The sequence below is a fragment of the Macaca mulatta genome, chromosome 8 (genome assembly GCF_049350105.2).
Source record: "Macaca mulatta isolate MMU2019108-1 chromosome 8, T2T-MMU8v2.0, whole genome shotgun sequence".
Taxonomy (NCBI): Eukaryota; Metazoa; Chordata; class Mammalia; order Primates; family Cercopithecidae; genus Macaca; species Macaca mulatta.
In genome coordinates this window covers 24213571-24241548 of record NC_133413.1, presented here as the reverse complement: position 1 = coordinate 24241548, position 27978 = coordinate 24213571, and the positions used below count along the sequence as shown (strand labels likewise).

Sequence of the window (27978 nt, the reverse complement as noted above, 5' to 3'; positions counted from 1 at the left end):
CAGAAGGAATTCCCATCTTCCCAGACAGGAGAAGGCATCTCCTACCCCAAGGAAAAGGCCTCAGAGACAAAGTCCCTTGTGTCCAGGTTTATTTTACATTCTCTTCCAGAGGGGACGTGGGGCTGGGGGAGAGCTAGCAGGCAGGCGGGCAGCACACAGCAGTCTCCCTGGGGAACATTTGAGCCAGGCTAGTGGTGCCCGGCCCCACAGTGCGGGGTGATATTCCAGGACCAGGCCCAGGACTTGATAGCCCCTGGGAAGAGGTAGCCTTGGGGCCAGAGCTCTTGCCAGGCCTGGATCGCTAAGAAGGTGCTGCTGTCCCCCGCCTTGCTCCGCCCCCCACGCCCAGCTGGAGGCCAGAAGGCAAAGTGGGCAGCCGGCAAGCTGGGGGGGTGGGAGGAACCCCAGCAGGCGGGGGCGGCCTTTGGTCTCTAGGAGGCTAGGAAGCTGGTCCTGGTTAGAGGAACCCCCTGGGGGCAAAGCGGAGCGCTGGTCCCTGTTAGAGGAAAGCTGGAGCAGGATGGGGGTGGGGGACTTGGGGTCTGGTCTCAATAAGGCCTGGAAATGGTCTCCACTTCAAAGCGGACCTCTGTATTTGGGGAGTGGGGTGGGGAGGAAATGAAAGGGCTGTGGGAGGAATGTCTGTGAGTCGTGGGTGGGAATCAGTCCAGGGGGCTTCGAGGGGGGTCCGAGGGAAAGGCTGCGGGGGTCGTCTGCAGATGACGGGAGCTCAGGTCCTGGGGAAGGAGGATGTGGGCGGGGGTCATGTCCCTCCCACGAGTGCCACTGCTCCCCACCCCATCCTGGCTGGCTCCAAGTTGCCATGGAGACCACTCACACCGGGGCAACGTAATTTCCAGGGAATGTTCCGAATTTCTGGGTCCTCCGGGAGACACCTGAAAGAGGAAAGGCAGGAAGAGCGTTCCCCGCTCCCTTCTTCAACAGGGATGCAAGGGTGAGGGCCTGCCCCCTGCCGGCAGTGCCCAGAACTGTAGGGGAGTTCTGTAGGGGAGCCCAGGGAGGGAGTTGGATTTGCTCTCCTCCTTCCTGCCCCCTAGCGGCAGAAGCTTAGATGGGCAAAGCTACACTTCCCACACTCAACAATCAAAGAATCTGAGCAATTAACAAAGGCGCATCACACTGCACACAGCGCGCAGTCACTCCCCACCTCCTCCGCAAAGTGGGGACGCAGGAGGAGGAATCATAGAACTGAAATCGGGAGAAACGCCCCTGGTCTAATACGGCACCCTCACTTAGAGATGGGTGGGAAGGCCTAAGAGAAGACTGAATGAATTGCCTGAGAGCACCCCCATGCTTAGGAGCAAGCTTGGGACACAGATCCAGGCCTCTGGTCTACAGCCCCACAGAAACTCGTGTCTTGAAGAGGAGGAGGGGGAACCCCAGCGGGCAAAGCATCTGGGGGGCCTGGCACCCGATGCTTCCCCAAAGCCAGCACTTCTGTTGGCTGCCTTCCTTTGTGCCCTGAAGACAGTGACGCCCTGGAGGAAACCGGCACCAGCCCAGGGTCACCGATGGGTCACTGTGGACCCAGGCCAGGGTTGAGGACCTTCAGAGCCCTGCCCCTTTCCCCTGCACACCCCTGCCTCTGGAGCAGCACTTGGGGAGAGCTCCTGGTGGAAAGGCCCAGAGCTCACACCTGTGTATCCCCACACCCCCCAGCTGGTTCTTCCAGCCTGGGAGGAAGAAGGAATGGAGAAATATAGAAATACAGAAATGTAGTAAGTATTATTATATTCCTATATATGGAAAAATAGGAATATAAACTCAAATGAACGTCACTCCTGACCTTGGGTGAATGGATGATCCTGAGCCTCCCCTTCCAGGCTGGCACCCTGACTTCCTTGGGGGCAGCCCATGCTCGTCCCACCCCCACCGTCATCCTCTGCCCTGAGTACCTCCCTTTCCTCTTGACCTCCCCAAATCCTTCCCCTGCCCTTCCAGGCCCAGCTCCCTCATTTCCTCCAGGAAGCCTTCCCTGACCTGCACTAACTAAAAGGGTCACCACTCGCCACGTGTGGCTGTTGGGCACTTGAGACTGGCCCATGCAACTGAGGAACTGGATTTTTAGTTTATTTCATTTGAGCTACATTTCAACAGCTGCATGCAGCTGGTGGCTGCCATACCAGAGGGCACAGGTCTCACCCATTCCTCTCAAAGCACTTGTGGCTCATAACACAAAAGTGGTACTTTTTCTTCTTGTCTGCATAGATTTGCAAAACTTTATTAGTAGTTGTAAAAAAAATTGCAAAGCAAAAGTGTATCGAGTAAATTTGAATACATCTCTAAGCACCGCCTCCCTCCCTCCCCCATCAGAAGGTAGGGGCCATTCACAGGGTAGTGCTTAAGGTCCTGGGTGGGTCAGGAGACTGGCTGGCAGCTGTACTGGGATCAGATCAGGAAGGGTGGGCTGCCAGGTCAAGGGGCTGCCCAAGCAGCCCCCCAGCTCCTCAGGCCTCAAAACCTGCTTGGGGAGGGGCAGGGGGCTTCTGGCCACTCTCTTCTCTGTGGGGACGGCCCATCCTCTGAAGATGAGACCTCCACAGGGCCAGCCCACTCTGGGGAAAGAGGCCATGTGAAGCCTGGTAGGTTGGTCACCTTGATTCAGGCCGAGGCCAACCTGAGGCTTCCTGCATTTGTCCTTGGTCAGAGCTGCCCTTGGGCCAGCCCTGAGGGGCTGGGACCTTGCTCCACTCCCTTTTCCTCCCAGGCTGGAGGAGCCAGCTAGGGGTTGCAGGATACACAAGTGTGAGTCCTGGTCCTTTCCACCAGGTTCTTTCCCCGAGGGCTGCTCCAGAGGCAGGGGTGTGCAGGAGGAAGGGGCAGGGCTCTGGAGGTCGGGAACCCTGGCCTGGGTCCCCGGTGACTCCATCGGTGACCCTGGACTGGTGCCAGTTTCCTCCTGGGCCTCGGCCTCTTCAGGGCATGAAGGAAGGCAGCCAACAGAAGTGCTGGCTTTGGGGAAGCATCGGGTGCCAGGCCCTCCCCAGTAGCCCGGTCGGAAGCTGAGTGGGGGGTGGTCGGCCATGAATCTTTGCTGAAGTAGCACTGGCAGGCAGCAGCAGCCTACCCACATCCCCTGGGGCCCTGAGATGCCCCCTCCCGGCCTGCCCACATACCCACAAACCAGCCATCGTCACACTGCTGCATGACATCCACCCTGTCCCCCTCGCGCAGCTCCAGCTCGTCTTCGTTCTGGGGCCTGTACTGGTACATCGCCCGGTACCTACGAGAAGCATCATCACGGCAACTGGAGAACGGGCCCAGAGGCTCTAACCCAAGTGTTGCCACTTCCTGTGAACGCCCCAGGGTCCCTTCACGCTCTCACTAGCCCCTGCCCCAGCTCTTCGGAGCGACTCTGCCTGTGCTCAGTGCAGTCTTTCCCAGGCCTGCCTTCTGCCCTCTGGGCCCTAAGCCACTGAACCCTCGCCTCCTCTGAGCACCTGGTGCCTTCCTGTCCATTCTACCGGTTCCACACTTCAATTCTACATGCACTGACCTCAGGGCTAGAAACCCAATGAGGAGACCAAGGCCACAAGGCCACGCAGCTGCCAGGAGGGACTGGGAACATCACAGACCAGCGCCTCCTCCCTGCACCAAATCACCATAAGCTCTTCGAGGACAAGGGCTACCTGGTAGAAGTTTCCCAAATCCACAGGTGGGGACTTGGGGGAGGGTGGAATATGGGGTACTGCCTGCCAGTGACCACTCCCCCAGTCTGATCAAGCCCTCAGATGGTACTCACGGGGTCCAGTGTATCTGAGAGGCATTAGGAGAAGAGGTCCCCAGGTCCAGGGGATGGCTGGGACCTCGAGGGTGGGACAGAGCTGGACCAGGGGTGCCAAGATTCTGAGGATTGACAGGAAGAAAGGGATGTCAGAGGCAGGAAGATGATGGATGAACCAAGAACACCGAGGGTCAGGAGCCCGGGCTGGCTTTGGGATTCCATCGAGAGCTCCCTGGGCCAGAGCTCGGTAGGCTGAGGTTCCCCAGGCCAGGGTGGGGCTGCCATACTAGCTTCTGCCCTGTCACCCCACTCGTCTGTCCCAGGGCTGTCTGGGAAGGATTCCCAAGTGTGGACAAGTCACGGGGCTGGGGGATGGGGGGTGGGGAGGAGGTGGGCTCTCTGGTGGAGGCAGGCTACCTCACCTGGGTCTGGGGTCTAGGCTCCTGGGTGGAGAAGGAGAAGCCAGTGCGGCGGGGGGAGGTCTGCCCTCCCCAGTCGGTGGGGTCAGCTGGGCTGCGCGGGGCTGAGGGGGAGCTGGGGTGATGGGCTGAACGGGCGGCAGCAGTCAGGCGGGGAGATGCGGGGAGCTGGGGGCCGTCGTCACAGAGCCGGAGCCGGGGTTCACGAGACACCTGCACGTAGCTGGCGGGGAATATGCCTTGGCGCCCCGTGCCCGTGATGCGCCCCTCGTACCAGTTCTCATTCACTTTGCGGATCAGGCAGATGTGCTCTCCCTGAGGGGGGAAAGTCAGTGTCTGTGGGGCTTTCCTGGTGCCATGCACCCACGGTGCCTTATCTGGGATGCATAGCAAGGTCCCTCCCCAGAGCTCCAATCACAGGTGAGCCCGTGGCTAATAATGCAGATCCAAACCCAGCTCCGCCAGGTCAAGCTGTGTGGCCTCAGGCAGGCTGCTCTGTCTCTCTGAGCCTTGTTTTCTCCTCTGTTAAGTGAAAATAACCATACTGTCACTATGAGGTGTGAATGAGATCAACAGTCCACTCCTTAGGCACAGGGGACAGGTGCTACCACTACTGCCCTGCCTGGGTCCTGTTCCTGCGTCACGCTGGGGGACCCTGTCATGAGTGTGTCAAAAACACACTCCCCAGGACAGGCAGGGAGTCCTCAAGGCCATAGGCTGGCTGACATTAGGTAGAACCACTCCCTGGGAGGGTGGCCTCCAGCCCTTGCCTTCCCCTGCTCTCTCCTGCCCCTGCCTCTCTCCATCCAGCCACCTTCTTCCCCCTCTGTCCCTGGGGCCAGCTCTTCTGGGTAGCATTCACTATGGTCTGTCTTTGGCTGATTTTGGAAGCATAGTCGCTGCTCCCCAAATCAACCAAAGGCAGACCACTTCTCTGCTTTCTAGAACAGCATTTTTCAAACTTGTTTCACCACAGTCCACAGTTAAAAAGATTTTAATAACAGCCCAGAATACATACATATGTGCGTACACAGAACTGCCTACAGTAGGATAAAGTGCTCTTCCTGCCCGCGACGCACGCTAACGTTTCTGTCTATACCTTTAAAAATGCTGAGTATGATCCACTGCAACCTGCAGTTGAAAATATATATAACTCTAGAAGTTTATGATGATCTTTTAAAAATGGACCAAAATTACTTGGGAGGCTGGGATAGGGGCAGGGGCAGGAGGATCGCCTGAGCCCAGGAGTTCAAGGCCAGCCCGGGCAACACAGTGAGGCTCTGTCTCAAAAAAATGCAGAAAAAAATAAAAAAGACTACACTAAAGGAAGCATAATGAAAGAGACTGGGGTAAATTTTGAAATCCTAGGTGAAGCTAGGTACATCAGACTCTTTTTTAAAAAAGTGTTTTTAGGCCAGGTACGATGGCTCACTCCTGTAATCCCAACACTTTAGGAGGCCAAGGTGGGTGAATTATGAGGTCAAGAGATTGAGACCATCCTGGCCAACACGGTGAAACCCCATCTCTACTAAAAATACAAAAATTAGCCGGGCGCGGTGGCGGGCATCTGTAGTCCCAGCTACTCTGGAGGCTGAGGCGGGAGAACTGCTTGAACCCAGGAGGCAGAGGTTGCAGTGAGCCGAGATGGCGCCACTGCACTCCAGCCTGGCGACAGAGCAAAACTCTGTCTCAAAAAGAAAAAAAAAATGTGTTTTTAGTGCACATATTTACCTACACCTTCGCCTGCCCCGACCCACCCCACCATCTCCTGCCTGGCCCACCTTGCGGAAGGACAGCTCCACCTCCAGGTCCCCCTTGAAGGTGTACTGGGCCACAGCCTCTCCATACTCCAGCACCTGGTAGGTCGGGGGCTTGATGGGCTTGGGGATCTCATCTGCAGGCAGCACCTGCATGAAGAAAGGTCATGAGAAAGATTTGGCCTTGGCATCAACATAGCACAGACTGGGGGTTCCTGTGAGACAGCAAAGAGAAGGTGGGCCTGCCCCTTGGCAGAGAAAGATATAAACACCAGAAATAAGCCCTGAGGGCAGCCAGGGGTGGCCACAGCCAAGGGGAGCTGGAGGACGGGGAGGAGTCTGGGAAGGCTCCCCGGAAGAAACATTTTCCATAGGGGTATGTGGAGTGGGCATTACTGAATGAAAAACACCAAGAGAAAAGATGGAAGCCAGTCCGATTAGAGAGTTTAAGTTGGACCACAGAAGAAAATGAGGCATTCCAAGCAGCAGGGAGAACTTGGGGAACTGTTCCAAAACTGAGGATTCACCCTTTTCTCACTGCCGAGAACCGGGTGTCCCTGGGTTCCAGTGTCTTGGTTCCTCCTCCCCATCTACCCCAGCAGGAGCCCAGAATCCTCATGTTCTCTTTGCTTCACTCTGCCCATAAAAATCAAGCAGCCAATCAACTATTTCACACACAGACAGAAATGACTGGTGGAGTGAAATACTGTATATACTTTGTGAAATTTCAGGACCAAGTGGATTATTGGGCAGGCAAGGGAGGCCTAATGATATCTATCAAATCAAGAGCCTGAATTAAACAACAACCCAACTCATGGGTCAAAGAGGAAGTCGCGAAGGAGATGAGAAAACAGAGTTGACGAAAAATTAACGTGTGAGACACAGCTAAAGCAGCATTCTGAGGGAAATGTATAGCATTGACATTCTTACATTAGGGAAAAATAAGCTTCAAATAATAGTCTAAACTTTCACCCCAAGAAACTTAGAAAAAGAACAAAGTAAACCTAAAGCAAGCAAAAATAAGGAAATAATAAAGAAGCAGAAATCAATGAAATTGAAAACAAAAACAAGAGAAAAACATCAATAAAATCCATAGGTCAAGTAAATTAATAAAGCTCTAGCCAGAATAAGAGAAGACACAAATTGCCAACATCAGGAATGAAAGAGAACATATCGGCCAGGCGCGGTGGCTCACACCTGTAATCCCAACACTTTGGGAGGCTGAGGTGGGTGGAACACCTGATGTCAGGAGTTCGAGACCAGCCTGGCCAACATATAGTGAAATCTCGTCTCTATTAAAAAAAATTACAAAAATTATCTGGGCGTGGTGGCGCACGCCTGTAGTCCCAGCTACTTGGGAAGCTGAGGCAGGAGAATCACTTGAACCCAGGAGGTGGAGGTTGCAGTGCACCAAGATCCCGCCACTGCACTCCAGCCTGGGTGAGAGCAAGACTCCATCTCTCAAAACAAAACAAAACAAAACAAAACGAAAGAAAGAGAAGACATCACTACATATTTTACTGACATTAAAACAATAGTAAGAGACTATAATGAACATCTTTATGCCAGTAATTTGGATAACTTGACATAACTTAAAAGTCACCTATTGCCCTTTATCTGTCAAGCCCAGAACCTCTCTCTGGAATCAAAAGACCTGGATTCAGATTCTAGATCTTTTACCTAATAACTTGTCACTGAACCTTGGCATCCCCATCTGTAAAACAGAGATAAACTATCACTCTCTGAGAAGTGAGAGGAACCAGGGCAGTAATACACCTGAAAGAGGTTATGTGTGTATATGTGATTTATAAACTGTTGCATACTTCCCACTCTTGCTAGTTGCCATTAGGGTGATTCCCAAAGATAGCTTTAGAAAGATGGATCTGAATGGTGAAAGTCTGGGACACGGAGGGTTGAGGAGCTGGCTGCTGGGTCCTCCCCTTGGCTGGGCTCCACCCTCACTTAGCAAACATTTCCTGGGGTCATGCAGAGCACTGGGCCAGGCCCTGTGGGGGCCAAGGACAATACTGAGACATGGCCCAGCCCCTCACAGTTTTTTGCCTTAGGAAACCCAAGTCTCTCCCAACCCCTGCTTGCTCTTGTCCCTCCTGCTCACCTCCACATAATTAGCAGGGAAGATGCCTAGGCGGCCATGGTGCTCTCCCTCCAGCCAGTTCTTGTCCACCTCCTTGTGGATGTAGACAATGTCACCCTTCTGCAGAGTCAGCTCCCTGCAGGCGAGGACCGCATGGTAAGCTGAGGCCCTCCCAAGCCTCCTTCCCCTCAGACCCTCCCCAGTACACCTTATTCCTCTCACCAATTAGGGATGCCCACTGCAGCCCAGTCCCCCTCCCCATCCCGCTCTGGGATGGCAGAGACTGCCTCGGGTGGAAGGGGAGGGGGAGGAGGGCACTTACTTGGGAGACTGCGCCTGGAAGTCAAACTTGAGCCTGGCGGCCTTCCTCTAGGCAGGGGAGAGGACAGAGTGGGCTACCTCAGTCGGGCGGGTGGCAGATCCAGGATGGTAGCCTTGGGACCACTCCAGGTCCCCCACACCCTGGTCCCCTCCTTACCTTCTTCTCTTCCCTCCTGGCTGGGCTGATCCCTCCGTCAGAGGCACTAGGGTCTGTGGAGAAGCACAACCTCAGTTTGGGGAGGCCAACCTGGCGGATGGGGTTGGAATGGGGTTGCACCCCCACCTAGGGCAGGCACTGGCAGAAGCAAGGGGCTCTGTGACCTGCCACCCCTGGGGCACCAGCATGCCTGGTGGGTGGGCATCTCCGTGAGAAACAGAGCACGGCTGGGTCCTTACCTCGGGTTGAGGAAGGGTAGACAAAGTCCCTCCGACCTAGAAAGGGGCTTCCTCCATCAGCCATTCTGCGGGGGCTCAGGGACCGGGCGGAACCCAGGTAAGGTGCATTCGGAGAGCTGAAGCTCCAGGCTGAGGCCGGGCTGCACGGGGCACAGAGACTGAGCCTCCAGCCTGGGGCTCCGCGTCCCACCTTGGTCACCCCTAGACCGCTCTGACCCCCATCGCCCCTATCCCTGCCGCCTCCTCCCAGGGCGTCTCCCGGGTCCTGGGCTCTCCACAGGATGTCCAACTTCCCGAGTCGCTGCGCCGGGAAGGGTGAGGCCCGGCAGGGCCCAGCGGGAGTGCCTGGGCCGTGGCGGGGCCGCCCCAACCGCGCCGCGTCCCCGGCGGCCGCGACCCTCGCCCTCCGCTCGGGGTTAGCTGCCCTCGGTGGCGCGGGGACGGCATCCCGCAGAGAGTGGCGCTGCGGTCCCTCCCGGACACTGGGCTCTGCGGTTCCCTCCTCCCCTGACTAGGCCCCGCGATCGCCCCGTCCGCCCCGCCCGGCCGCGCCACGTTCCCTCCCGCCGGCCCGGGACAGCCCCCTTCCTCCTCCCGCGTCTCCCACTCACCCGGCCGGGGACCGCTGCTCCGGGGCCCGCCGGGGCGCAGGCGAGCTCTGTGCGGGGAGACGGCGCAATCAGGGCCCGCGACCCCGGGACCCAGCGGCAGTCGAGGCCGCCGCCTCCGGAAAAGTTCGCGGCTCGGGAGGGGAGGAGAGCGGGCGGGACGCGGGGTCCTAGAGGCGCCCGCGCGGCCGATCCCGGAGCGGGGCGGGAACTAGGGGAAGGGGCGGGGGTCCCCGAGGCTGCGGCCCGGGGGCGGGACGGGGCGGGAGCCCGGGCGTCGGGCTGACGTGGAGTCCGCTTAGAAAGGCTCCTCGGGGTCACTTGCGAAAGTCGACGCCCTGTATTTTATTTATGGAGGAGCGAGCCCGCCAGCGCCCAGGAGGGCCCGAGGCCTGTGCGCGCCGCCGGAGGCCTGACCTCGTCTGCCCGTCCTTCGCCCAGCCCAGCCGCCAAGGCTCCCGGCCCGCCCCGACCGTGCGGTCAACGGCGTGCCCCGCGGGTGAACCCAAGGGGCTGGCACCTTGGGGGACGGCAGTCGGGTCTCAATTGCCCGTAGGTCCTTGTCCAGCTCGGCACTCAGCTTGGCCAGCTCTCTCTCCAGCAGCACCTGGGGGCGGGGAGAGGCTGGGCAGTGAGGGGCAGCGCACGGTGGGGGTGGGGGCAGCGGTCAAAGGTCGGCTGTGAGAAGCCAGGCCGGCGCACTGGGCCGGCGTAAGGACAGGCCTCAGCGCACGGGCCGGGCTCCTGCCGGGAGGTGTGGCCCGGGGTGCCAAGAGGGCATCCCCGCCGCGGCCTATCACCTGCCCTGCAAGCCCCCGGAGTGCCTTCGCGCTTCCTGATCCCGCCATTCCGCAGCTCTACCAGTTTCTGCCAAGTTTTGTCACTCTTCCAGCACCAGTGGGGCTCCCCATTTCCTCTCCCATCTTCTCCCGCCCTCCAAGGCCTGGCTTCGCTGTGCCCATCCAGGTTCCCCCGCCACCCCAGGGACTGGCGCCCCCACCCTCACGCTGCTTCCTGCCAGCCTCTGCTATGGGTCTCCGCCGGATCAGGCCCTCAGAGCTTCTCAAGGGTCCAGCTCCACCTCCAAGAATACTTCCTGATAATCCCAGTGCACACTGACCACTCCCTTCTCTGCTCCTGCTTTGGCCAACACATTTATTTAACGCATGTTTACTGAGCGCCTCCTGTATGCCAGCCACTGTCCCGAGTGCTGGCGTTACAGAAATAAACCATGTGGGACTGGAGAGAGAGCTCTTAGTTGGTGGCCTATGCCCATGGTCACTGGGGCGGGGAAAACCCTAATCTCCCTGGTTTATCAGGCTGCTGTCCCCAGCACCCTGCAGTACTCACCTCAATGGGCTGGGAGGGCTTCTCACCAGGGTCGTCCACCAGCGGTTTCTTGGGCTGAAGGGTAGAAAGGGTGTGTCAGAGCAGGTGAGCTCACTTTCCAAAATGTATCAGCTGAGGGTGCGTGCACACCCCGAGAGCCAGCCAGCACTCACCCTCTGCCCAGTCTCTAGTTCCTGCAGAAACTGGTTCCAGGACTCTTCTGTCCAGACATTGTCTCCTTTTTCTCGGCGTCTGGGCACCTGCGTGGAGGTGGGTGGGCGTCAGCTTGTGAAGAGGGCTACTGGGACACTGGCCAGGCTCAAAATGCAGGCTTGCAGGCCCCTGCCCTTCCCGTGGGCCCACGGTGTCCTCCAAGGAATGCCAGCTGAAAGGACATCGTGGCACAGGGGCTTGGCCATACAGCATACAGCCGGGGCTGACCAGGGAACACGCTGGGTGGGCTACCTGATTTGGGGGCTGCAGCACAGTGGAGAACGCTCCAGGTCTGTAGCTGAAGGTGCTTCTAGGTAACTCTTCAGAGTGGTCCCAGCTTCTTCTGAAGAAAGGGAAGGACATCTCTTCAGCTTCCTTTTAGGGAGACTGAGGCAGAAGCCAGCACACAGCCCTCTCGCCCTGCCCTTGTCCCTGCTGTGGGGTCTGCTCTGCCTCTGACTGCCCTGCCCTTACTCTGGAAGCAAGGCTAAACTGTGGAAGTGTGTGAGCTCCAAGCTTAAATTCTAGCTCCATTGTTTAGTGGATGTGTGACCTTTGAACAAGTTACTGATCCCTCAGAGCCTCAGGCTCAGAACCTGTAATATAGAAATAATTTGGTGACAGAACATGTGTGAGGTGCCCGGGAGAAGGCCTCACACATATATTTGCTCCAGGTGTGGCCCGACCCTCTCCTGCGGGCCATTTTGCTAAATCCTGCACGTGTGTTTGGTCTGGCCCCATGACTGTGGCTATGTGCATCTGTTCAGCTTTGAAGAAGCTGGTCTTTCTGGGTGCTGTGGCTGAGTGATCGTACACCCACGGGCAAGGAAAGCCAGAGGCAGCCCTGCCCTGCAGCTCTGGGCAAGTTATTTCTGCTCGCTGGGCCTAGTTCCATGAGGGTGCTGGATTCAGTGACTCCATCTGTGAGACTACCCCAGCCACTGCAGTACAGCATGGTCACATCTGCCTTAGCTCCCCTCCAGGGCCCCATTCCTGGCTGGCTTACATGGAACGTTCCAGTCTCTGTTTGAAAGTTTCCACCGAGAGGAACCGCTGCATCCGGCTTATCAAATAATGCAATGTCTGACCAAGGGTTGGGATTTGTTGGCTGTAATTATGACTCCATTCTGATTTTGGTAATAATAAAAGTGACGGTGAGAATGGAATGTGTCATTCCTAACCTAAGGAAGCTGTAATCATAATTAAGCCTGTATATTACTAATGTTGTGCAGACTTGCTATGTGCAAAACATGATGCATGATACATACATGATCACACTGAACCCTCTGGGCATCACCACTTAACAGATGGGGACACAGAGGCTCAGATTGAGTGAGGTGCCCACAGTCACATGGCTAGTGGCAGTGCACAGGCTTAAACCCAGAACTCAGTGTCCAAATCTTGAGCCCTTTGCCTCTGAACCTTATCAGCGTTGCCCAGAGCCACAGGCCAGTTTCAGCCATGCTAATGAGATGAGTCCCTCCCTGCAAGGGAATAAGAAACTCAAGGATTTAACTCTGAGAGCAAAGATCCTGATTCCCACGGTGGTGCTGACGCCGCCAGGGCCCCCGCAGCCCGGCGGGGCCTGTGGTTTGTACAGAGGAAAGGAATGTCATCCTTATCCCTCCAAGGGGCTCCTCTCTCTGTGCTATCAGGCAGGAACTTGGGTACTTCCATATCCCCTATTTTCTCTCAGGTTTCAAAGAGGACAGCCCCAGGTCCAAGTTCCCCTCAACAGTTCTGTCCATGGCTGCCCTGGCCGCCCCGCTCCCTGTGTCACAAGACCGGTGGGATCTTTGGGGCAAGAGTTCCTGCTGCTGACCACAAACGCATCACAAGTGTTCCTGACCAGGAGCGGGTGCCAGGTCCACTCCTGCCCTCCCATCCCCTTTGGCCCTGTAGGGAAGAGAGTCTATGGGGGTGGTGGAGACCCAGAGATGGGACAGAGCCCAGAAGGATAGGAAAGTCAGACCCCACTGCCGGCTGCTGCTCCGAGGCTGTGCCGGCTGTGGCCACGAGGGGGCGCCCATCCCATGGGGGCTCACGGGCCGCGCCTCTCCGCAGCCCTCGGCCCCTCCCCACTATGCTCACCCACTGGAAGATGCTGCCGGGCCGGGCCTGTGGGCAGGTCTTTGCTGGGCTCCTAGATGCCTGGGGTCTGCAGAGGAGGTACACGAGGAAACCATTGAAGGTGGGAGGAGACAGGCCGGAACTGGGGCTGAGGGTGCCTGGGTGATCATTTAGGGTTTCAGCACCACCCCCTTGCTCCTGGGTGGATGGTGGGGACAGGGTGGTTGGTGCTCAGGGACACTGAACGTGGGCGTTGCCCCCAGAACTTTACAACGTTTACTAAATCTTCAAAGCAACTCCGGTAGGTGATGATCTCATCTTATAGATGAGGAAAGGGAGGCCCAGAGAAATCCCGGCCAAGGAGTGGCAAGGCGCCCATTCCCGGTACAAGCTGAGGCTGTTAACTACCACCTACCGGGGGATTTGAAGTGCTCTGGAAATGAGTTATAAAAACCTCTCAAGTTGAACGGAGCCAACTGGAAAGCCCCAAAGCCAGGCGGGGCTGCAGGTCCCAGCCGCAGGGAGGGACGGACACAGGTGCAGAGCTATGGCAGGCAGGTGGGCCCGCATCCACTCACCTCTGGGTGGCTCCTCGAAGGTCCAGTCCAGCTGCAGGTCTGCAGGAGCAAAAGGGACCAGGTCATGGGACGGGGCAGAAAGCGAGGGCAGGGTGCCCTGGGAGGCAACCACAGCCGCTCCCAACATCCCTAGAGCAGGGGGCTGAGGGCTGAGTCAGGGCCTGAAGAATGTCCCAAGGGAGGGAAGGAATTAGGAGGGCAGCTCTCTGGAGGGCTTGAAATGCCTCTGGCAGGCTTAGGGCCTAAGCGAGCCAAGAGGGCAGCCGCCTTGCCCAAGCCCTCCTGCTCCTCCCTCCCCGTTCCCACACACACCCTCTCCCGACCTTTGTGGACTTGCCCTCGCCACTCAGGCTGGGGAAACTCGACTTGCACCCTCTTCCAAACGCTTTCCTTCCCCATTTGCCCAGACCCACTCCTAGCTCCTCAAGGTGCTTGGGAATTTCTTCCTGGGAAGAGCTACTGACCCACTGCTCCCCACGGCGCGCGCACGCGCACACACACGCTACAACGGCGCCTGCCTAAACGCCAGCCACATCACCCCTCACTGGACCCCACACCCTCCTCCGACTCCTGGATTTGTCTGCTTTCCCCCATAGCAAACTGTAATCAGTGAGCATAAAGACCTCCACCATCTCCAATCCCCCTACTCCCCGTCTCCCTAAACAGACTTCTGCTCACCACGGCGCATCTACCCACTCTTATCAAGGATGCTGGTGACCTCCACGTTGCCAAATCTGACGGTCAATTCTGTCTTCATCTTACTCAACCCATCAGCTGCATTTGTCACCACCGGTCACATTCTCCTTTTGGAATTCCCTTTCCACTTGGCCCCAGGGAGATCTCTCTGTTTTCCTCCTGCCTCCCTGGCTCTACCTTCTCAGTTGCCTTATTGGTTCCGCCTCATTTCTCAAACTTCTAAGCATCCAGGTGCGTGGGGGCTCAGTCCTGGGTCTGTTTGTCTCTCTATCTCCCTAGGTGATCTTGTCTAGACTTATGGATTGTTGTTTTCCAGAGATGGGATCATGCTATGTTGCCCAAGGTGGACTTGAATTCCTCAGCCTCCCAAATAGCTGAGACCATAGCTGTGTGCCACCGCACCCAGCTAGTCTTAAGGCTTTTAAAACACCATCTATTCCCATGATTCACAATCTTGGCTGCACACTAGAATTACTGGGGAAACTTTAAATCAAAATCTCTCTTTTTTTTTTTGAGACTGAGTCGCCCATGCTGGAGTGCTGTGGGGTGATCTCAGCTCACTGCAACCTCTACCTTCAAGCAATTATCCTGCCTTAGCCTCCGGAGTGGCTAGGATTACAGGTGCACACCACCACTCCCAGCTAATTTTGGTATTTTTGATAGAGACAGGGTTTCACCATGTTGGCCAGGCTGGTCCCAAAATCTCTTTTGAGTGAGTCCCAGGTATTTCCATCTGCAGTTTTAGACCTTGTCCCATGAACTAGACTTGGATATTCATCCGCTCACTCAATCTCTTCACTCAGAGGGAACACGTGTCTAAAACTGAACACCTCTTTTCTTTTTTTCTTTTTTTTGAGACAGAGTCTTGCTCTATCGCCCAGGCTGGAGTGAAGTGGCATGGTCTCAGCTCACTGCAATCTCCGCCTCCCAGGTTCAAGCAATTCTCCTGCCTCAGCTTCCCGAGTAGCTGGGATTACAGGTGCATGCTGCCACACCCGGCTACTTTTTTGTGCTTTTTTTAGTAGAGACAGGGTTTCACTGTGTTGCTCAGGCTGGTCTCGAACTCCTGAGCTCAGGCAATCCACCCACCTCAGCCTCCCAAACTGCTAGGATTACAGGCGTGAGCCACCGCGCCCAGCCTGTGAATGCCTCTTAAACCTGCTCCTCCTATAGTCTTTCCTGTTTTGACAAATGGCAACTCCCATCTTCAACTTGCTGAGGTTTAAACCATCCTTGACTGTCTCTTCCATGCCACGTCCAATCCATCAGCAAATTCCAGTGACTGCAATGTATTCATAGTCTCACCCTGTCCCACCAGGGCCACTGCTACCACCCTGGTCTAACACACGATTACCTCTCGCCTGGATTAAAGCAAAGTTGTAAAGGCGGCTTTTTCTCCCTAGCCCCTACCAGGCAAGGGAACTGGTCACCCTGCTTCCACCACTCCTTCCCCACCCCTCAGCCAGGCACAACCTTTTCAGCCATTACCTGTCAAAGCATGGCACTCTTCCGTTCAGTGGCTCCTCCTCATTTGCACCGTAAAAGCTGAAGTCCTTGTAATGGCCCACGAGGCCCCACATGCCCTGACCCCACCACCTCTCTGACTCCATCTCCCACCACATGCTCCTCGCTCCAGGCCAGGCTCTCCTTGCCAGTCCAGAACATGCTTCTACCTCTGGGTCTTCGGAGCCCCCTTTGCTGGAATCCTCCCCCGAGCTCTGCCAGGCCGACTCCTTCACTCCCTCCGTGGTCTGATCAAACGCCACTTACAAGTGCCTTCCTGGCCCCTCCTGGGTGAAGCAGCAGCCTCCCTGCTTGGGGCACTCCCCTGGTCTGGCTTTATTTTTCCCTAGCCCTTTCCACCATCTGCCATGTCAAAGGTGTGTGTTTAATGTGTGACTTCCTTTGATCTTTGGCACCTACAGTAGTGCTCAGCACGTGGTCCATGCTCAATAGATGGTCAAGGACTCGCTGAATGGATGGGTGACCTCAGAGCCAGCTCCTAGGCACCCCCGGGGTTGGCTGCATTTTGAGTTGTGGAAGAAAACAATGCTTCCAGTAAGGGAATGACCACTAACAGTGGCATTCCAGCCTGGCAGGGAAATCAGAGAGGGACTTTAGGAAAGGAATGGTTTCTCAGTCCCCTCAGAGGACACTGGGGGACAGTGGCTGGTCAGTGTCCTTCTGGGGATGCTCTAGAGACCACTGCTGGCTCCGAGTACAGGGAGGGGATAGCCTATTTTCAGGACTACTCATTAGAGCCTCGGGGGAGGTGGAGAAGAACCCGTTGAGCAGCTAAGTCCCCTTTTCTTTCCCTGTCTCTCCAAGCCCCAGGGGCCAGAATCCACTTTGGCAGGGCGAGGACCCTGGAAGGGTATCTTACCTGGCATTTTCCGGTGAATCTGCTGGAACATTCTCCGGTACCAGTCTCTGGGGCTGTCAACACTCTGGGATCAGAAAATGCAAAGTCAGTTGTCCCTGCTTATTCACCCTCCCAATAGCAAGCCACCCAAAAGGACTCCCTAGTGAGTCCTTTCTCTGGCCACCCCTGAACCCCCGATAGGTGAGCTGGGGAATACTTCTCTTATGATCTCTTTAATAACAATGGCTTCATGTAACACATCCTATATAAGTAAGATACATGGCAAGAAGTCCATCGAAGTGTATGCAATAATGATGTTATGAGATTTGGGCAATTTACAGTTTTTCTCTTTGCTTTTCTTTATGTCTAGTGTTTCTACAAAGAACATTTTTCTTTTGGAGGGACACAGGGTCTCACTGTGTCACACAGGCTGGAGTGAAGTGGCATGATCATAGCTCACTGCAGCCTCCAATTCCTAGGCTCAAACAATCGTCCTGCCTCAGCCTCCTGAGTAGCTGGAACTACAGGTGTGCACCATCTTGCCTAACTAATTTTATTTTATTTTTTTAGAGACAGGGTCTCACTATGTTGCCCAGGCCGGTCTGGAACTTTTGGTTTCAAGTGATCCTCCTGCCTTGACCTCCCAAAGTGCTGGAATTACAGGCGTGAGTCACTGCACCTGGGCCAAAATTGATAGTAATAATGTAGGAGTGAGATGCGTGTTTCGCATCACCTGCTTCATTCAAGCCTCAAAACAGCCCTGGGAGGCAGGAAGGGTATGTTACCATCTCCAATTTCCAGATGAGAAAATGGAGCTGGCCGCTGGGCGCGGTGGTTCACGCTTGTAATCCCAGCACTTTGGGAGGCTGTGACGGGCGGATCACAAGGTCAGAAGATTGAGACCATCCTGGCTAACACGGTGAAACCCCGTCTCTACTAAAAATACAAAAAATTAGTCGGGCGTGGTGGTGTGCGCCTGTAGTCCCAGCTACTTGGGAGGCTGAGGCAGGAGAATGGTGTGAACCTCGGAGGCGGAGCTTGCAGTGAGCCGAGATTGCACCACTGCACTCCAGCCTGGGCAACAGAGCAAGACTCCATCTCAGAAAAAAAAGAAAGAAAGAAAATGGAGCTGAGTCAAGACATGAAAGTGGATGGAAAAGGGCAGGGTATCCCCAGTCCTAACTGGACCCCCGGATCCTTCCACTCTTGCCACAGTGAGAGATCTTCTCAGACAAGACTCATTCATTCGGCCAGTCAGTCATTCATTCAGCAACCATTTCATGAGTGTGGTGACAGGCCCTGGGGATATGAAACTAAGAGAGGGTGCCCCGCAGCCTCAGCCCTTACAGCAGGGGTTCTCTACCTTTGAGACACTGATGGGAGTTCTAGATCTGTACCCTGCACAAACCACTTGAGCAACTCAGGCACACAAGGGTGTCCGTAGCTTCATGAGGTTTACGGCCCCTGAACTCCACCACGGTTGAACCCCTGCTTAGTCTGGGATGGTTTGGGTGTGGCCTTTATTGTCCCACCCCCACTTTAATGCACACAAGTCGAGCTTCCTGTAGATCCCTGGGCCCCATCTTTCTGTGGCCCCCAGCCCTGGACTTACGGATCTCGGGGCAATAGGCATTCCGCTCTCATCCACGGGCCCGATTCCCTCGTACTTGACCCAGCGCTTGTCCCGACGCTTGCTGTCCTTGGTCCACGTGGCTGACCAGTTCTGGGCATGCTGGGAGGCAGGGATCTTTGTGTTTGCAGAGGGCTTGCTCCCAGGGCCTGGCCAGGTCTGATAACACGTGGGGTCTGTCGGGTGCGTGCAGGAGAGCATTAGTGAAAGGCAGTGGTCTCCACCTGAACCTGTGTGTCCCTTAGCTCCTCAGAGCATGGATCTCTGTGGGTTCAAAGTTTCAACATCGCCTAGTTTGTTTGAGTGGATGACTCAGTTTGTTTGTTTAAGTGAATTTAAATGGATTTTGAGAATGCTGTGCCTGGCCCTACCCCCATCCTTCTTTCCTGGGACTATCCTAAGTGCTTTCAGAATAAGGTCTGGAAATGATTACTTGTAGAGAATACAGGGGACATCCCAGCTGGGGTGTGGCAGTAAAGATGCTGGGCTTGGAGGGGACAGACTTGAATTCAGACCCCAGCTCTGCCACCTACTGGCTGCCAAGGCCTGGGGCACATCAGTCACCCTCGCAGTGTCTCAGTTTCCACTTCTGTAAAACAAGGCTCATCGTGACAAGGATTCAGTGACAACTAGTGTGTGTGTGACTGTACCCAGCACAGTGCCTGACCCACAGTCGAGAGGCTCTCAGTGAAGGTCAGAAACCCATTCCCTAGACATGGTTGTGACTGAGTCCTCAACTTACCCATCACTGTTAGCCTCTAAGTAGCTAGGGCAGCAGTATAAAGGCTTTGAGACCAGATGGACAAGGGTGTGAATTGTAGCTCAGCCTCGGTGGCTGAACGTCTCTGTGGGCGGGATTCCTTACTGGGATGCTATCAGTCATCATCACCCCTACTTTGTCAGGATATCAAGGGATTAAATGAGGTGAGCCTTGTAAAGGGTTTTTACAGTGGCCAGCATGCTCTGGGTGTTCCATAATTTTGTGGGTGTTTTTTGTTTGTTTGTTTGTTTGTTTTTGAGACGGAGTTTTGCTCTTGTTGCCCAGGCTGGAATTCAGTGGCATGATCCTAGCTCACTGCAATCTCCACCTCCCAGGTTCAAGCGATTCTACTGCCTCAACTTCCCAAATAGCTGGGATTTCAGGCGCCCACCACCACACCCAGCTAATTTTTGTATTTTTAGTAGAGACGGGGTTCCGCCATGTTGGCCAGGCTGGTCTTGAACTCCTGACCTCAGGTGATCCACCCACCTCGGCCTCCCAGTGTGTGTGTGTTTTAAGTGACAAGGTCTTGCTGTGTCACCCAGACTGACAGAGACAGGGTCTTGCTATGTTGCCCAGGCTGGATTCTTGTTTGTTAAATGAATAAATTCCTTTACACAGCACCTGTCTCATGGGAATGCTGCATAAAAGATGTCACTTTAGGAGAGACATATTCAGGGCTGGCCTGCACCCAGGAGTTCCCAGGACCTCTGGACCGGGACCTAGAGCTGCCTCTCTAAACTCCTGCTGGGCAGCCTGTTGGGCCTGAATGGGACAGTCTCCACCCTTTCCCAAGCCAACAGATACCCACATCACCTCCACCCTTCCATCCCCAGTCCCTGCAGGAGGTTCCCCCGGCGCCCAGGGCTCCTGCACACTTCCTTTCCCTGGCACTGGGCTGGAGGGCAGGAGAGGGGATGCGTCAGCCTGCTCTCCCCAGGCGGATGATGTCTCTTGCAGAGTCAGCAGGCTCCGCAGGGAGAGGCTTGCAGTGAGCCCAGAGGCCTCTGAGGAACCTCCTCATGGCCTCAAGAACCCCATCTCCCGCTGCTGCCCCTCTCGCTCCACACAAGGCAGTGCCAGATGGCAGGGCCCTGACCCTCCATCTCCAGCATGAGGCTCCTGAGCAGACCTACCCGGGTGCCGGGAAGCATCTTGTCTTGGTGTGTAGCAGCCATTGCACACAGTCCTGGGCGCGGGGTCGTGGAACTGGAAATTAAGGGTGTTGGAGCCACCATTCCGGATCACGGGCACCTGCGGGGAGGGGCCAGGAGCGGCAGCTCAGGGCCCAGCAGGGTGGGAGGGATGGCTACTAGGCACAGCCTATACCCCTCGGTGACGGTCCCAGGCCCACCTGACGATTTTGTGGGAAACCAGCGAGGCCCCCCAGAACTCTCTTCAGCCCTCCCTCCATCCCTTTCATCCTCTTGCCCCCACCTGACTAGCTAGCGTCCCAACCAACTCCGGACCCCCAAGACACCCTCCTTCCTACTGACTCACTCACCCGTGTCCCCCGGGAGGAAGACCCTATGTGGGACTGGAGGTGGCCAGGGATGAAGTCGTCCAGGCTGAGGCCGGCAGGGAGGCTTCGGGGTGGGCCCTGCATGCTTGGGTTAAGGTTGGAGGACTCAGGGCGAGCCAGCTGCTCCTCTGCGTGTCCTCTGTGGGGAAGGAGGAAGGAAGGGAAAGCCCTGCTAGGCCGGGCTGCCCATGCCCTCTTGGCTCGACCCTGGGATAGGGGAGGAGGGGCCGGCTGTGGGAGGGGGTCAGGATCAGCTGGGTGCGAGCTCAAGGACCCAGGAAACAGGCCACGCCAGGCACCCGCCTGCAGGCTGCCCGTGCCTGCCGGCTCTCAGAGGTACAATGGGCCACTTGTTACGCCCAGGGCAGGAGCTCTGGGTGGGAGTGGGGGAGGGGGAGCTTGGGTGAGGAGGAGGGGAGGGGCTGGCCAGGAGCCCGTGGGGCTCTCCCTGCACGGGTGCAGCCGGCTTCCCCACTCCCCCTGAGGGAAGGCGCAGGGGAACTGGGGCAGCTGGCAGAGCGGGGGCCTGGGCCAGGACTTTGTTTCAGTTCCCTCTGCCTCCCCCAGGCCCTGTGTGGGCATCTCTTGCCTGCGGCACAAGGGATTACTCAGCCACCCGCCCACTGCCCTCTAGGAAGCAGCCAGCAGGGCCTTAAGCCCGACAGGGCCACGGGGAGCATCGGGGGCATTTCCAGGCAGGAAGACCCACTCTTGCGAGGTCACAGGGAACATCGGGCCCTTCTTTGGCCTCCTTCACAGAATGAGGACTCAGAGGGCTCTGGGTGGGTGTAGAGAGAAGCGGTGGGTGCGGGCAAAGCTGGACCTGCTCATGCCCACGGAGAGGTGGTGCTGAGTGCTCTGGGGTGTTCTGCATGTGGCCACGTGTGCACGCACATACACGCGCACCCTGGCTCCACTTTCTCCCGCCACTCCAGGCTGTTTTGTGAGTGGAGGGTCTTCCCTGGCAGCACCATGCCTGCCCGCAGCCAGCTTCTTCCGCCTCATGCCAAGGCTGGGGAAGGGGAAGGGAGCCCCAGGCACCCAGGGAATGGAGGAGCAAGAGGGGAGCCCAGAAGGGTGCGTGCAAGAGGACAAAAAGGGGCTCCCAGTTTGGGGTGTCCAAGTGCGCTTTTTGACCCAGAGCACTGTGCTGTGTTGTCCATCCCTCCTCATCTTGGCTGCCGGACTGGACCAGAAACAGGCAAGCTCTGCCACTGCCCAGGACTGGATGGAATCAGATTTGCCTGTGCCTGTGGGGCCCTTGGGGGCTCTCAGGGAGGGCTGCAAATGCATCGGGAGGAGCTGTGTGTGTATGTGTGTGTTGGAATCTGGGTGCAGAGCTGTGAATATGACTTCTGGGGGGGCCACTGGGCAGACCACATGAGCTGCACGGGGGTTGTGGGTACAGAGGGGTGTCAGCTGAACAGTGGTGGGAGGTGCAGTCATATGAGCAGTGTAAGACTTGGGGGGCCCGGAGGGGATGAAGGTAGAATAAGGCTGGGATGACTCATCCCCTGGACCCAGCTCCTGCCCAGGGCTGGCGAGGTTGCAGCCAAGGCTGGGGGCAGCTCCTTGTCTCTGGTTTGAGTTTGTGGGGACTTCTGACATTCGAGTTGCTGCGACACAGCTCTTCTGTGCCCATGCCTGACTGCGGGAAGTGGAGGGCTGAGGCTGGAGGAGGAGCAGCTCCCCAGCTGGGTCCAATTAGGACTCCCACCAAAGCAAAACATGCAGACACACCCCAGTCCCCACACTCCACCTCCTCTTGCAGGGGGAAGTTGAGGCAGGGTGGGGTGGAACCTCAGGAGGCCTGGAGCCCGCAGGCTCCTCGCAGCGCCCCTCCCTGTCCAGCTGACTGCTTCGGGCCAAGTTGCCGGTCAGCAGCGGCTGCCTGGGCCATCAGCTGACAGCGCCTTCCTTCCCTGACCTCCCCGCCCACCTCGTGCTCAGTGAGAACTGCTCTCTTGGAGGATGGGCAGGGGAGGAGGTCCCCCACGACCTGTAGTCAGAGGTTGCTGACCCTTGGTGCCCCCATCTGCCCCTTCTCAACCCTGCTCCCTGTGACATCCCCCCCGGAACCTCCAGGGAAGGGTGGTCCGAGTTCTTCTCTTGGCAGCCTGGTCAGGAGACTTACGGAGGACTTCCAAGGAAGAGGGTAGCATCTGGGGACTGGTCCCCCATGTAGCAGAGAGCGGAGGGGTCCTCCCAGAATTCAGGCCGCCCCTCCACGCAGGCAGCCAGCCCCGGGAGCGGGCGAGGTCCCGGGATCGGGAGAGGGGAGGCAGCCCTGCTGGGGCAGACACCGGCTTTCCTGCTCTGAACACTGCCCTGGTCTTGGGGGCTGGCCCTAAGCGCTTACCCAGGTATTTCTCAGCCACAAGGCCACGTGTACAAGGACAGGTTTCTTGAATTTCGCTTTTTCTGGTATGAGGGCTGATGGGGGGTACTTCCCACCTCTTCCCAGAGTTTGGGACGCGGACCCCAGGGAGGGACTCGGTGAGGTTCCCTGGGGTTGGGCATGGGTCCCTCCCGTGGCCTCGCCTACTCCCCGCCCCTCCTTCCCCGGACCTACCTTCCCGGGCGAGCAGGTGGCTGGGCCCGAGGCCGTCCGGGAGCGCAGGAGCATCCCTGCCCGGCTGCTGCCTGGCGCGGGCGCTCGGGGAAGAAGGGCAGGGAGAAGCGCGGGCCGTCGCGGCCCTCGTGACCGGGTCAGGACGGGCCGGGCCAGGCTGGGCGCCCGACAAGGAAGAGGGAGGCCGAGGGGGTGCGCGCTGGAGGCAGGACCGTGAGAGTCGCGCGGCGGGGCGGGCGGAGTTTGGGTCTCGGCTCTGGACTGCGGGCCGGGGCTGGGCCGGAGAGGAGGGGCGTGCGAGTGCCCTCCGTCCGTCGGGGAGCGCGCGGGGACACTGGTCCCCTGCAGAGGAGGCCGGGCCGGCGGGGAGGCGGCGCCGGGAGGGGCCGCCGAGGGTCCCCGGGGAGCTCTCTCTGGTTTCCCAGCTGCCATCCCGGCCCCTACCGCGGGGCTGGCGTCTGGGAGGGGTCGGGCGGCCCGACGCGGGCCACTCAGAGTTTCCAGCGACATTTCCAGAGTGTGGGAAGCGAGCGGCCTCGCGGCGGAGCCAGGACAGGGGGCAGGAGTGGTGAACCGGGCGGAGCCCGGACAAGGGGGCAGGAGTGGTGAACTGGGCAGGCCGGGGGAGGCGGACAGGCCGGGAGCGAGATGAGGGCGCCCCGCGGGCAGAGTGTCAGAGTTGACCAGGGGAAGGCCCCGCCGCCCGTCGGCGCTGGGGGAGAGGGTGTGCCTGCGGCGGCGCGCGGCCGGGCGTGTGCAAACAAACAGGCGCGCGTGCACTGCAAACGTGGGGACACTCACACACGTGCAAGCACAGGGAGGAAATCAGCCCAAGGGAGCGGCACCCCTGGGCGTGCCGCGCCCTTAGAGAGGATAAGGGTGGGGTCTCTTTTTCGGGGATGGGATTAGGAGGGTCTTGGTGTTCCCGGACATTGTGTTTGTTTTGATCTGCCTGCTTTTCCGCTGTTCTCGCTGCTCTGAGCTGAGTCCCTAGAGCCCCGGCCCTCTTGCTCCCCATCCACTCTGGCCATCCCCTCTCCCTGTCTCTGCCCCGAGCCTCTGTGTGGCACAGGGCCTGCTTCAGAAAGTGGGAATGCCTAAGGAGCATTGACCGGCCTGGAAACACTCTGGAATCCTTTCTAGCCCTTGGGTTGGCTCAGGGATCCCCAAGCCCCAAACCAACCAACCAGCAAATAGTTGCTGATCAACTTTAGATAGGAGCTGGGCGTGATCAATGCTAAATTATGAAAACAAATGTCATCTCCTGCATTCCTACTGGGTGTCAGACTGGTGCCAGAGGCCACCAAGAGCTTTGGAGTGTTTTCCAAACTCACCGCTCAACTCAAAGGTTGGAAGGAAAGAGAGTGGAGAAAAGACTAAGCGATTTTCAGTCCCTACCACCATTACTGCTTTAGTCTTATCTTCTCCCTCCTTCAGGTAAAGGAGTTCTCCCCAGTTGCCTTGAAAGGACATCACACGTGAAAGCTGGAGGAGATGTTTGGGTTGAGAAGCTTCAGATAGGCCTGCTGGCCTCTTGCGCCTGCGGGGCTGCCATGTAGACACAGACAGCCGCACCAGCAGCAGTGGGACCATTGGGGGACACATCATAGGGAAGCAAGTCCAAGGCTTCCCAGGAAACATTTGTACATGATTCCAGGGGTTCTGAGTCTGCCAATCCTGGGGCATCTATGTAAAGGCAACTGTCGCACTGAGCGGGAGCTGAACAAGATGACCTTCAAGACTCCTTCCAGGAACCTGCCTCTCCAGGAAGGTGGAGAGATGGGGATTGCGGGGCACTGCTGTGGAGGACAGCTGAGCAGGGGAGGAACCCTGGGACACTTCTTGAGGGAGGCAGCAGTGCACTGCCCCTCCCCTGAAGCTTAGATACCTGCTTACCCACCCCAGGTAGCCTCTTCCCTCCCTCAGGGATAAAATAGGTGCCCATTTTCTTAGACACGCATTTTTCCCACCTGTCAGGGTCCTTGGGACTAAGAAGGACCACATCACTTTCACTTTCTTCCTTCTTCTCCCAAGATGGTGAAGCTGAAGCTCTTCCGACTCCAGGAATCCTGGCCATACCCCCTCACCAGCAGCAAGCTTCTCTTATTCTCTAGGGCTCTGACCTGGACTCCAAGATAAATATTTAGTGTAGAGGGTGCAGCTGAGCTGACAAAATTCCCCACTTCCTGTTTCTCACAAAGGGAGGTGGCAGCCATGGGCAAGGAGCTGGGGACTGGCCACCAGTTTCATCTCTATGGGAATCGGGACTTGAGTAAACAGCTTTGTAGGAGGAGGCGGGGAAGGTCTACGGGAGACCTGAGCTTTCTTCCTGAGCCGCTTTGATTTCTGCCTGTCTGCTTAGGCCTGGGCTCTGCCAGGTTTATCACCTCTCTCAGGTCAGAATCCACCGTGTTCCGTGGTGCCCATCTGGCCTCACAGCCGAGAAGATGGGAGACAGAGGGCCACAGAGCAGGGAAAACATAAGGAAATTTGACTGATTCCTCCCTTTCTGCCCTTATCTAAAGAGAATAATTCGTTCTCTTTGAAAAGTAGATTAAGGGGGGAAAGGTAGCAAGGTTTGGAGATTGAGCCAGGAACCAGGTGTCAGATTTCCCGACGCCTCCCTCTAGCTCAGCTTCCCTTGCTACCTCCACAGCTGGCATGGTTAGGGAGAGGCTAAGGCTGGGAAGATGGTCCTAGATAAGGCGGCTGGCCAGCTGGCTGTCAACAACACAACAGATTCCTTTCCTTTCCAAATCCCACTGCACTCTCCCCTTTGCAAGCACGACTCCCCTGTCTAAGAGGGACCTCCCTCCCTGTGAGTCGCCGCTTCCCCACCTCTGGCACTGCCCTTTGTCGGGGGCTGCCTCTGCCTTCTCAGAGCCACCTGAGCCACAGTAAACAGAGTTATGTAACTGCCCTGTTTTCCCAGCTACCTGATCCCAGGCACCAGTATCCCCCGCTCAAGCCCTTGAGGCTGCACCTTTTGTTCTGTGGGTAGTCCCCAACATCACCATCAACAGGGGTCTGTCCACATCCCCTGCCCCCCATCCCCCGCCTGCAGGGGAGGATGAGCCAGGGGACTACCAGTAAATGTGGCTCTTCACAGGGAGGGGGAGAAGGTGGTGGAATGCGGGTCACTCTGAAAAGCAACCTCTGTCACCAAGGATGACAGATGAGGGGAAAGAGCACTGAAGTGAAGGCGGGGTGAGCGGGGTGGGCAGAGCACCCAGTTTTAGTTCTCAAGTGGGAAGAGGGAAGCCAGGGGTCCCAGAAGACATGAACCCGGACTCAGTTCTTGAGGAGCACCTTGCTCTGGTGCTTGGAATCGGCAATTCAGATGAGTCACCCTCTGAGATCTACCCTGGACAGTTAGGCGGCCCTAGCTCTGTGCCTCGGTACTCCCATGGAGATACAGGGCATCTGCTCTTCCTTTCTTCTCCTCCCCAGGGATGAACTTCAGGTGCTTTGAGTAGATTTTTTGGGGGGTTTTGCTCTCAGAATTCTGAGTGTTTTCTTCCTTCCTCTAAGCTGAGCAGTTAGACCAGAAGGGGTTAGCACAGAAAGCACTGCCCGTTTCCAGCAGTTTGGACTTCTCTAGAAGGCCACAGTGACACAATGGTGAGGAATTGAAACCAAGTCACATGGACACACCAGCAAGAATCTGGACTATGTTTCATCCCCTGGGCTCCATTCCTTTCTCCTGGGTCCTCTCTTGATTCCTGCTCCTGCAAATGTTGCCAGCCAAGTTCTACTGATGGCCCTTTCCATGCCAACCACTCATGGGAACAGGAGCAGGCAGAAGAAGAGAGTGCAAATGACCCATTTTGGGGCTTCAAAGGGCCTTCTATGCTGACAATGGCATGACCTGGCTCATCTGGAATTCAAGATTTCTGGTAGACTCACTGCATACAGAGTGAGGGATCTGGGGGGCGGGAAATGCCCAGTACAGGTCAAGTATGGTGGGTGTTGGAGCCTCGCAGCCAGGTTAGGTGCATGGAACCCCATAGGAATAGAGAATGAGGCTCTCAGGCTTGCCTGGCACAGACCTTTCCATAGCACATGCATGATGTAATAGGCATCTATTCTGGGTTCTCAGGGCCAGTCTCCCAAAGGCTGCGGGAGAACTCAGCCGTTTGCCCAATTTATCCCTCCTGTCCTCAAGGAAGTTTTGATGCTGACATCACATCCACGGCTGTTCTCTCTTCCTCCTTTCATGGATGAGAAAATAAGCACAATGCACAGATGGGGTGTCTTTGAGAAGAACTGAGCTGGGTGAACCTCTCTTAGTTCTCAGGAAAGATGAAACAAACAAGTGGCTGTCAGCTCTAGAAAGTCGATTTTATAAGGGAAGGATAAATAAGTGACGACCTCAGAAGGAAAACCTAGCCAAGTCAACTCAGCCACAAAGGAGGGCACAGACCCAGGAGCTGGGAAATTAGGTCTGCATCAGCCTTCTTTCCCAGCTCAGGTAGACTGCGATGGGTAGGATAAGAGGGCTGATCTGCTGGCCCAGTGGATACCATAAGGTACGGCTCTGGCCTCCAAACAAAGAATAACCTTGTCTTCCCGCCTCCTTGAATTCTATGATTAACCTTCTCCTTAACAGCATCAACATTAAAAAGTCTGCTTCATTTACCATTAAATTATTCATCCACTGTATCAAAATTACATTTTCTTTCTAAAGCCTGAAAGCTGTAATTAAAAAAAAAAAAAAAAAAAAAAAAAAAGGCAAGATCATGCAATTACATGCAGCAGGCAACAAAGTGAGGAGCAGATCTAGATGGAACAACAGGTTAATATGAATTTGCACTGAAGTCCTTCATTTCCAGGCTATTTAAAATCTTTCCACAATTCCAGAAATATGGGCAAATCTTACCTAATTTTACTGAAGGTTTAGCTAAG

General features: G+C 56.5%; 1 protein-coding gene and 2 long non-coding RNA genes across 14 annotated transcripts; 2 read left to right on the top strand and 1 right to left on the bottom strand.

The window, feature by feature from the left end:
• Positions 1-72: 72 nt before the first annotated feature.
• SORBS3 (sorbin and SH3 domain containing 3) lies at positions 73-25329 on the bottom strand. Of its 12 annotated transcripts, none has more exons than XM_077943142.1 (21): positions 25044-25329; positions 20484-20640; positions 20116-20233; positions 18202-18395; positions 16611-16674; positions 13532-13570; positions 12975-13095; positions 11136-11226; positions 10844-10930; positions 10692-10745; positions 9862-9948; positions 9357-9391; positions 8734-8942; positions 8495-8547; positions 8339-8385; positions 8038-8152; positions 5946-6071; positions 4168-4479; positions 3764-3867; positions 3138-3244; positions 73-896 (listed from the first exon to the last, which is right to left on the bottom strand). In XM_077943142.1, the coding sequence occupies exons 1-21, from the start codon at positions 25148-25150 to the stop codon at positions 835-837; spliced, it is 2289 nt and encodes a 762-aa protein (XP_077799268.1). In that variant the 5' UTR covers positions 25151-25329; the 3' UTR covers positions 73-834. The 12 variants fall into 12 exon arrangements, with proteins under 12 accessions (XP_077799268.1, XP_015000439.3, XP_028708285.2 ...); XM_015144953.3 differs by having other exon boundaries at positions 8734-8873; positions 9345-9391; positions 12975-13041; XM_028852452.2 differs by having other exon boundaries at positions 8734-8873; positions 9345-9391; positions 12975-13041; positions 20116-20188; positions 25044-25213.
• On the top strand, positions 7986-12044 carry LOC144330727 (uncharacterized). Its single transcript, XR_013397148.1, has 2 exons — positions 7986-8172; positions 10308-12044. It is a non-coding gene; the product is annotated as an uncharacterized LOC144330727 (long non-coding RNA).
• On the top strand, positions 22652-27733 carry LOC144330730 (uncharacterized). Its single transcript, XR_013397151.1, has 2 exons — positions 22652-22864; positions 24511-27733. It is a non-coding gene; the product is annotated as an uncharacterized LOC144330730 (long non-coding RNA).
• Positions 27734-27978: the final 245 nt, after the last annotated feature.

Excerpts from the sequence above, each read along its gene's own strand:
- SORBS3 (XM_077943142.1), bottom strand. The coding sequence starts at position 25,150 with ATGGCCAGGATTCCTGGAGTCGGAAGAGCTTCAGCTTCACCATCTTGG. Across the intron at positions 8,153-8,338 it reads TTCCAGGCGCAGTCTCCCAA|GGAGCTGACTCTGCAGAAGG; the intron begins GTAAGTGCCCTC and ends CCTCGCCTGCAG. Across the intron at positions 3,868-4,167 it reads AGCCTAGACCCCAGACCCAG|AATCTTGGCACCCCTGGTCC; the intron begins GTGAGGTAGCCT and ends GTCAATCCTCAG.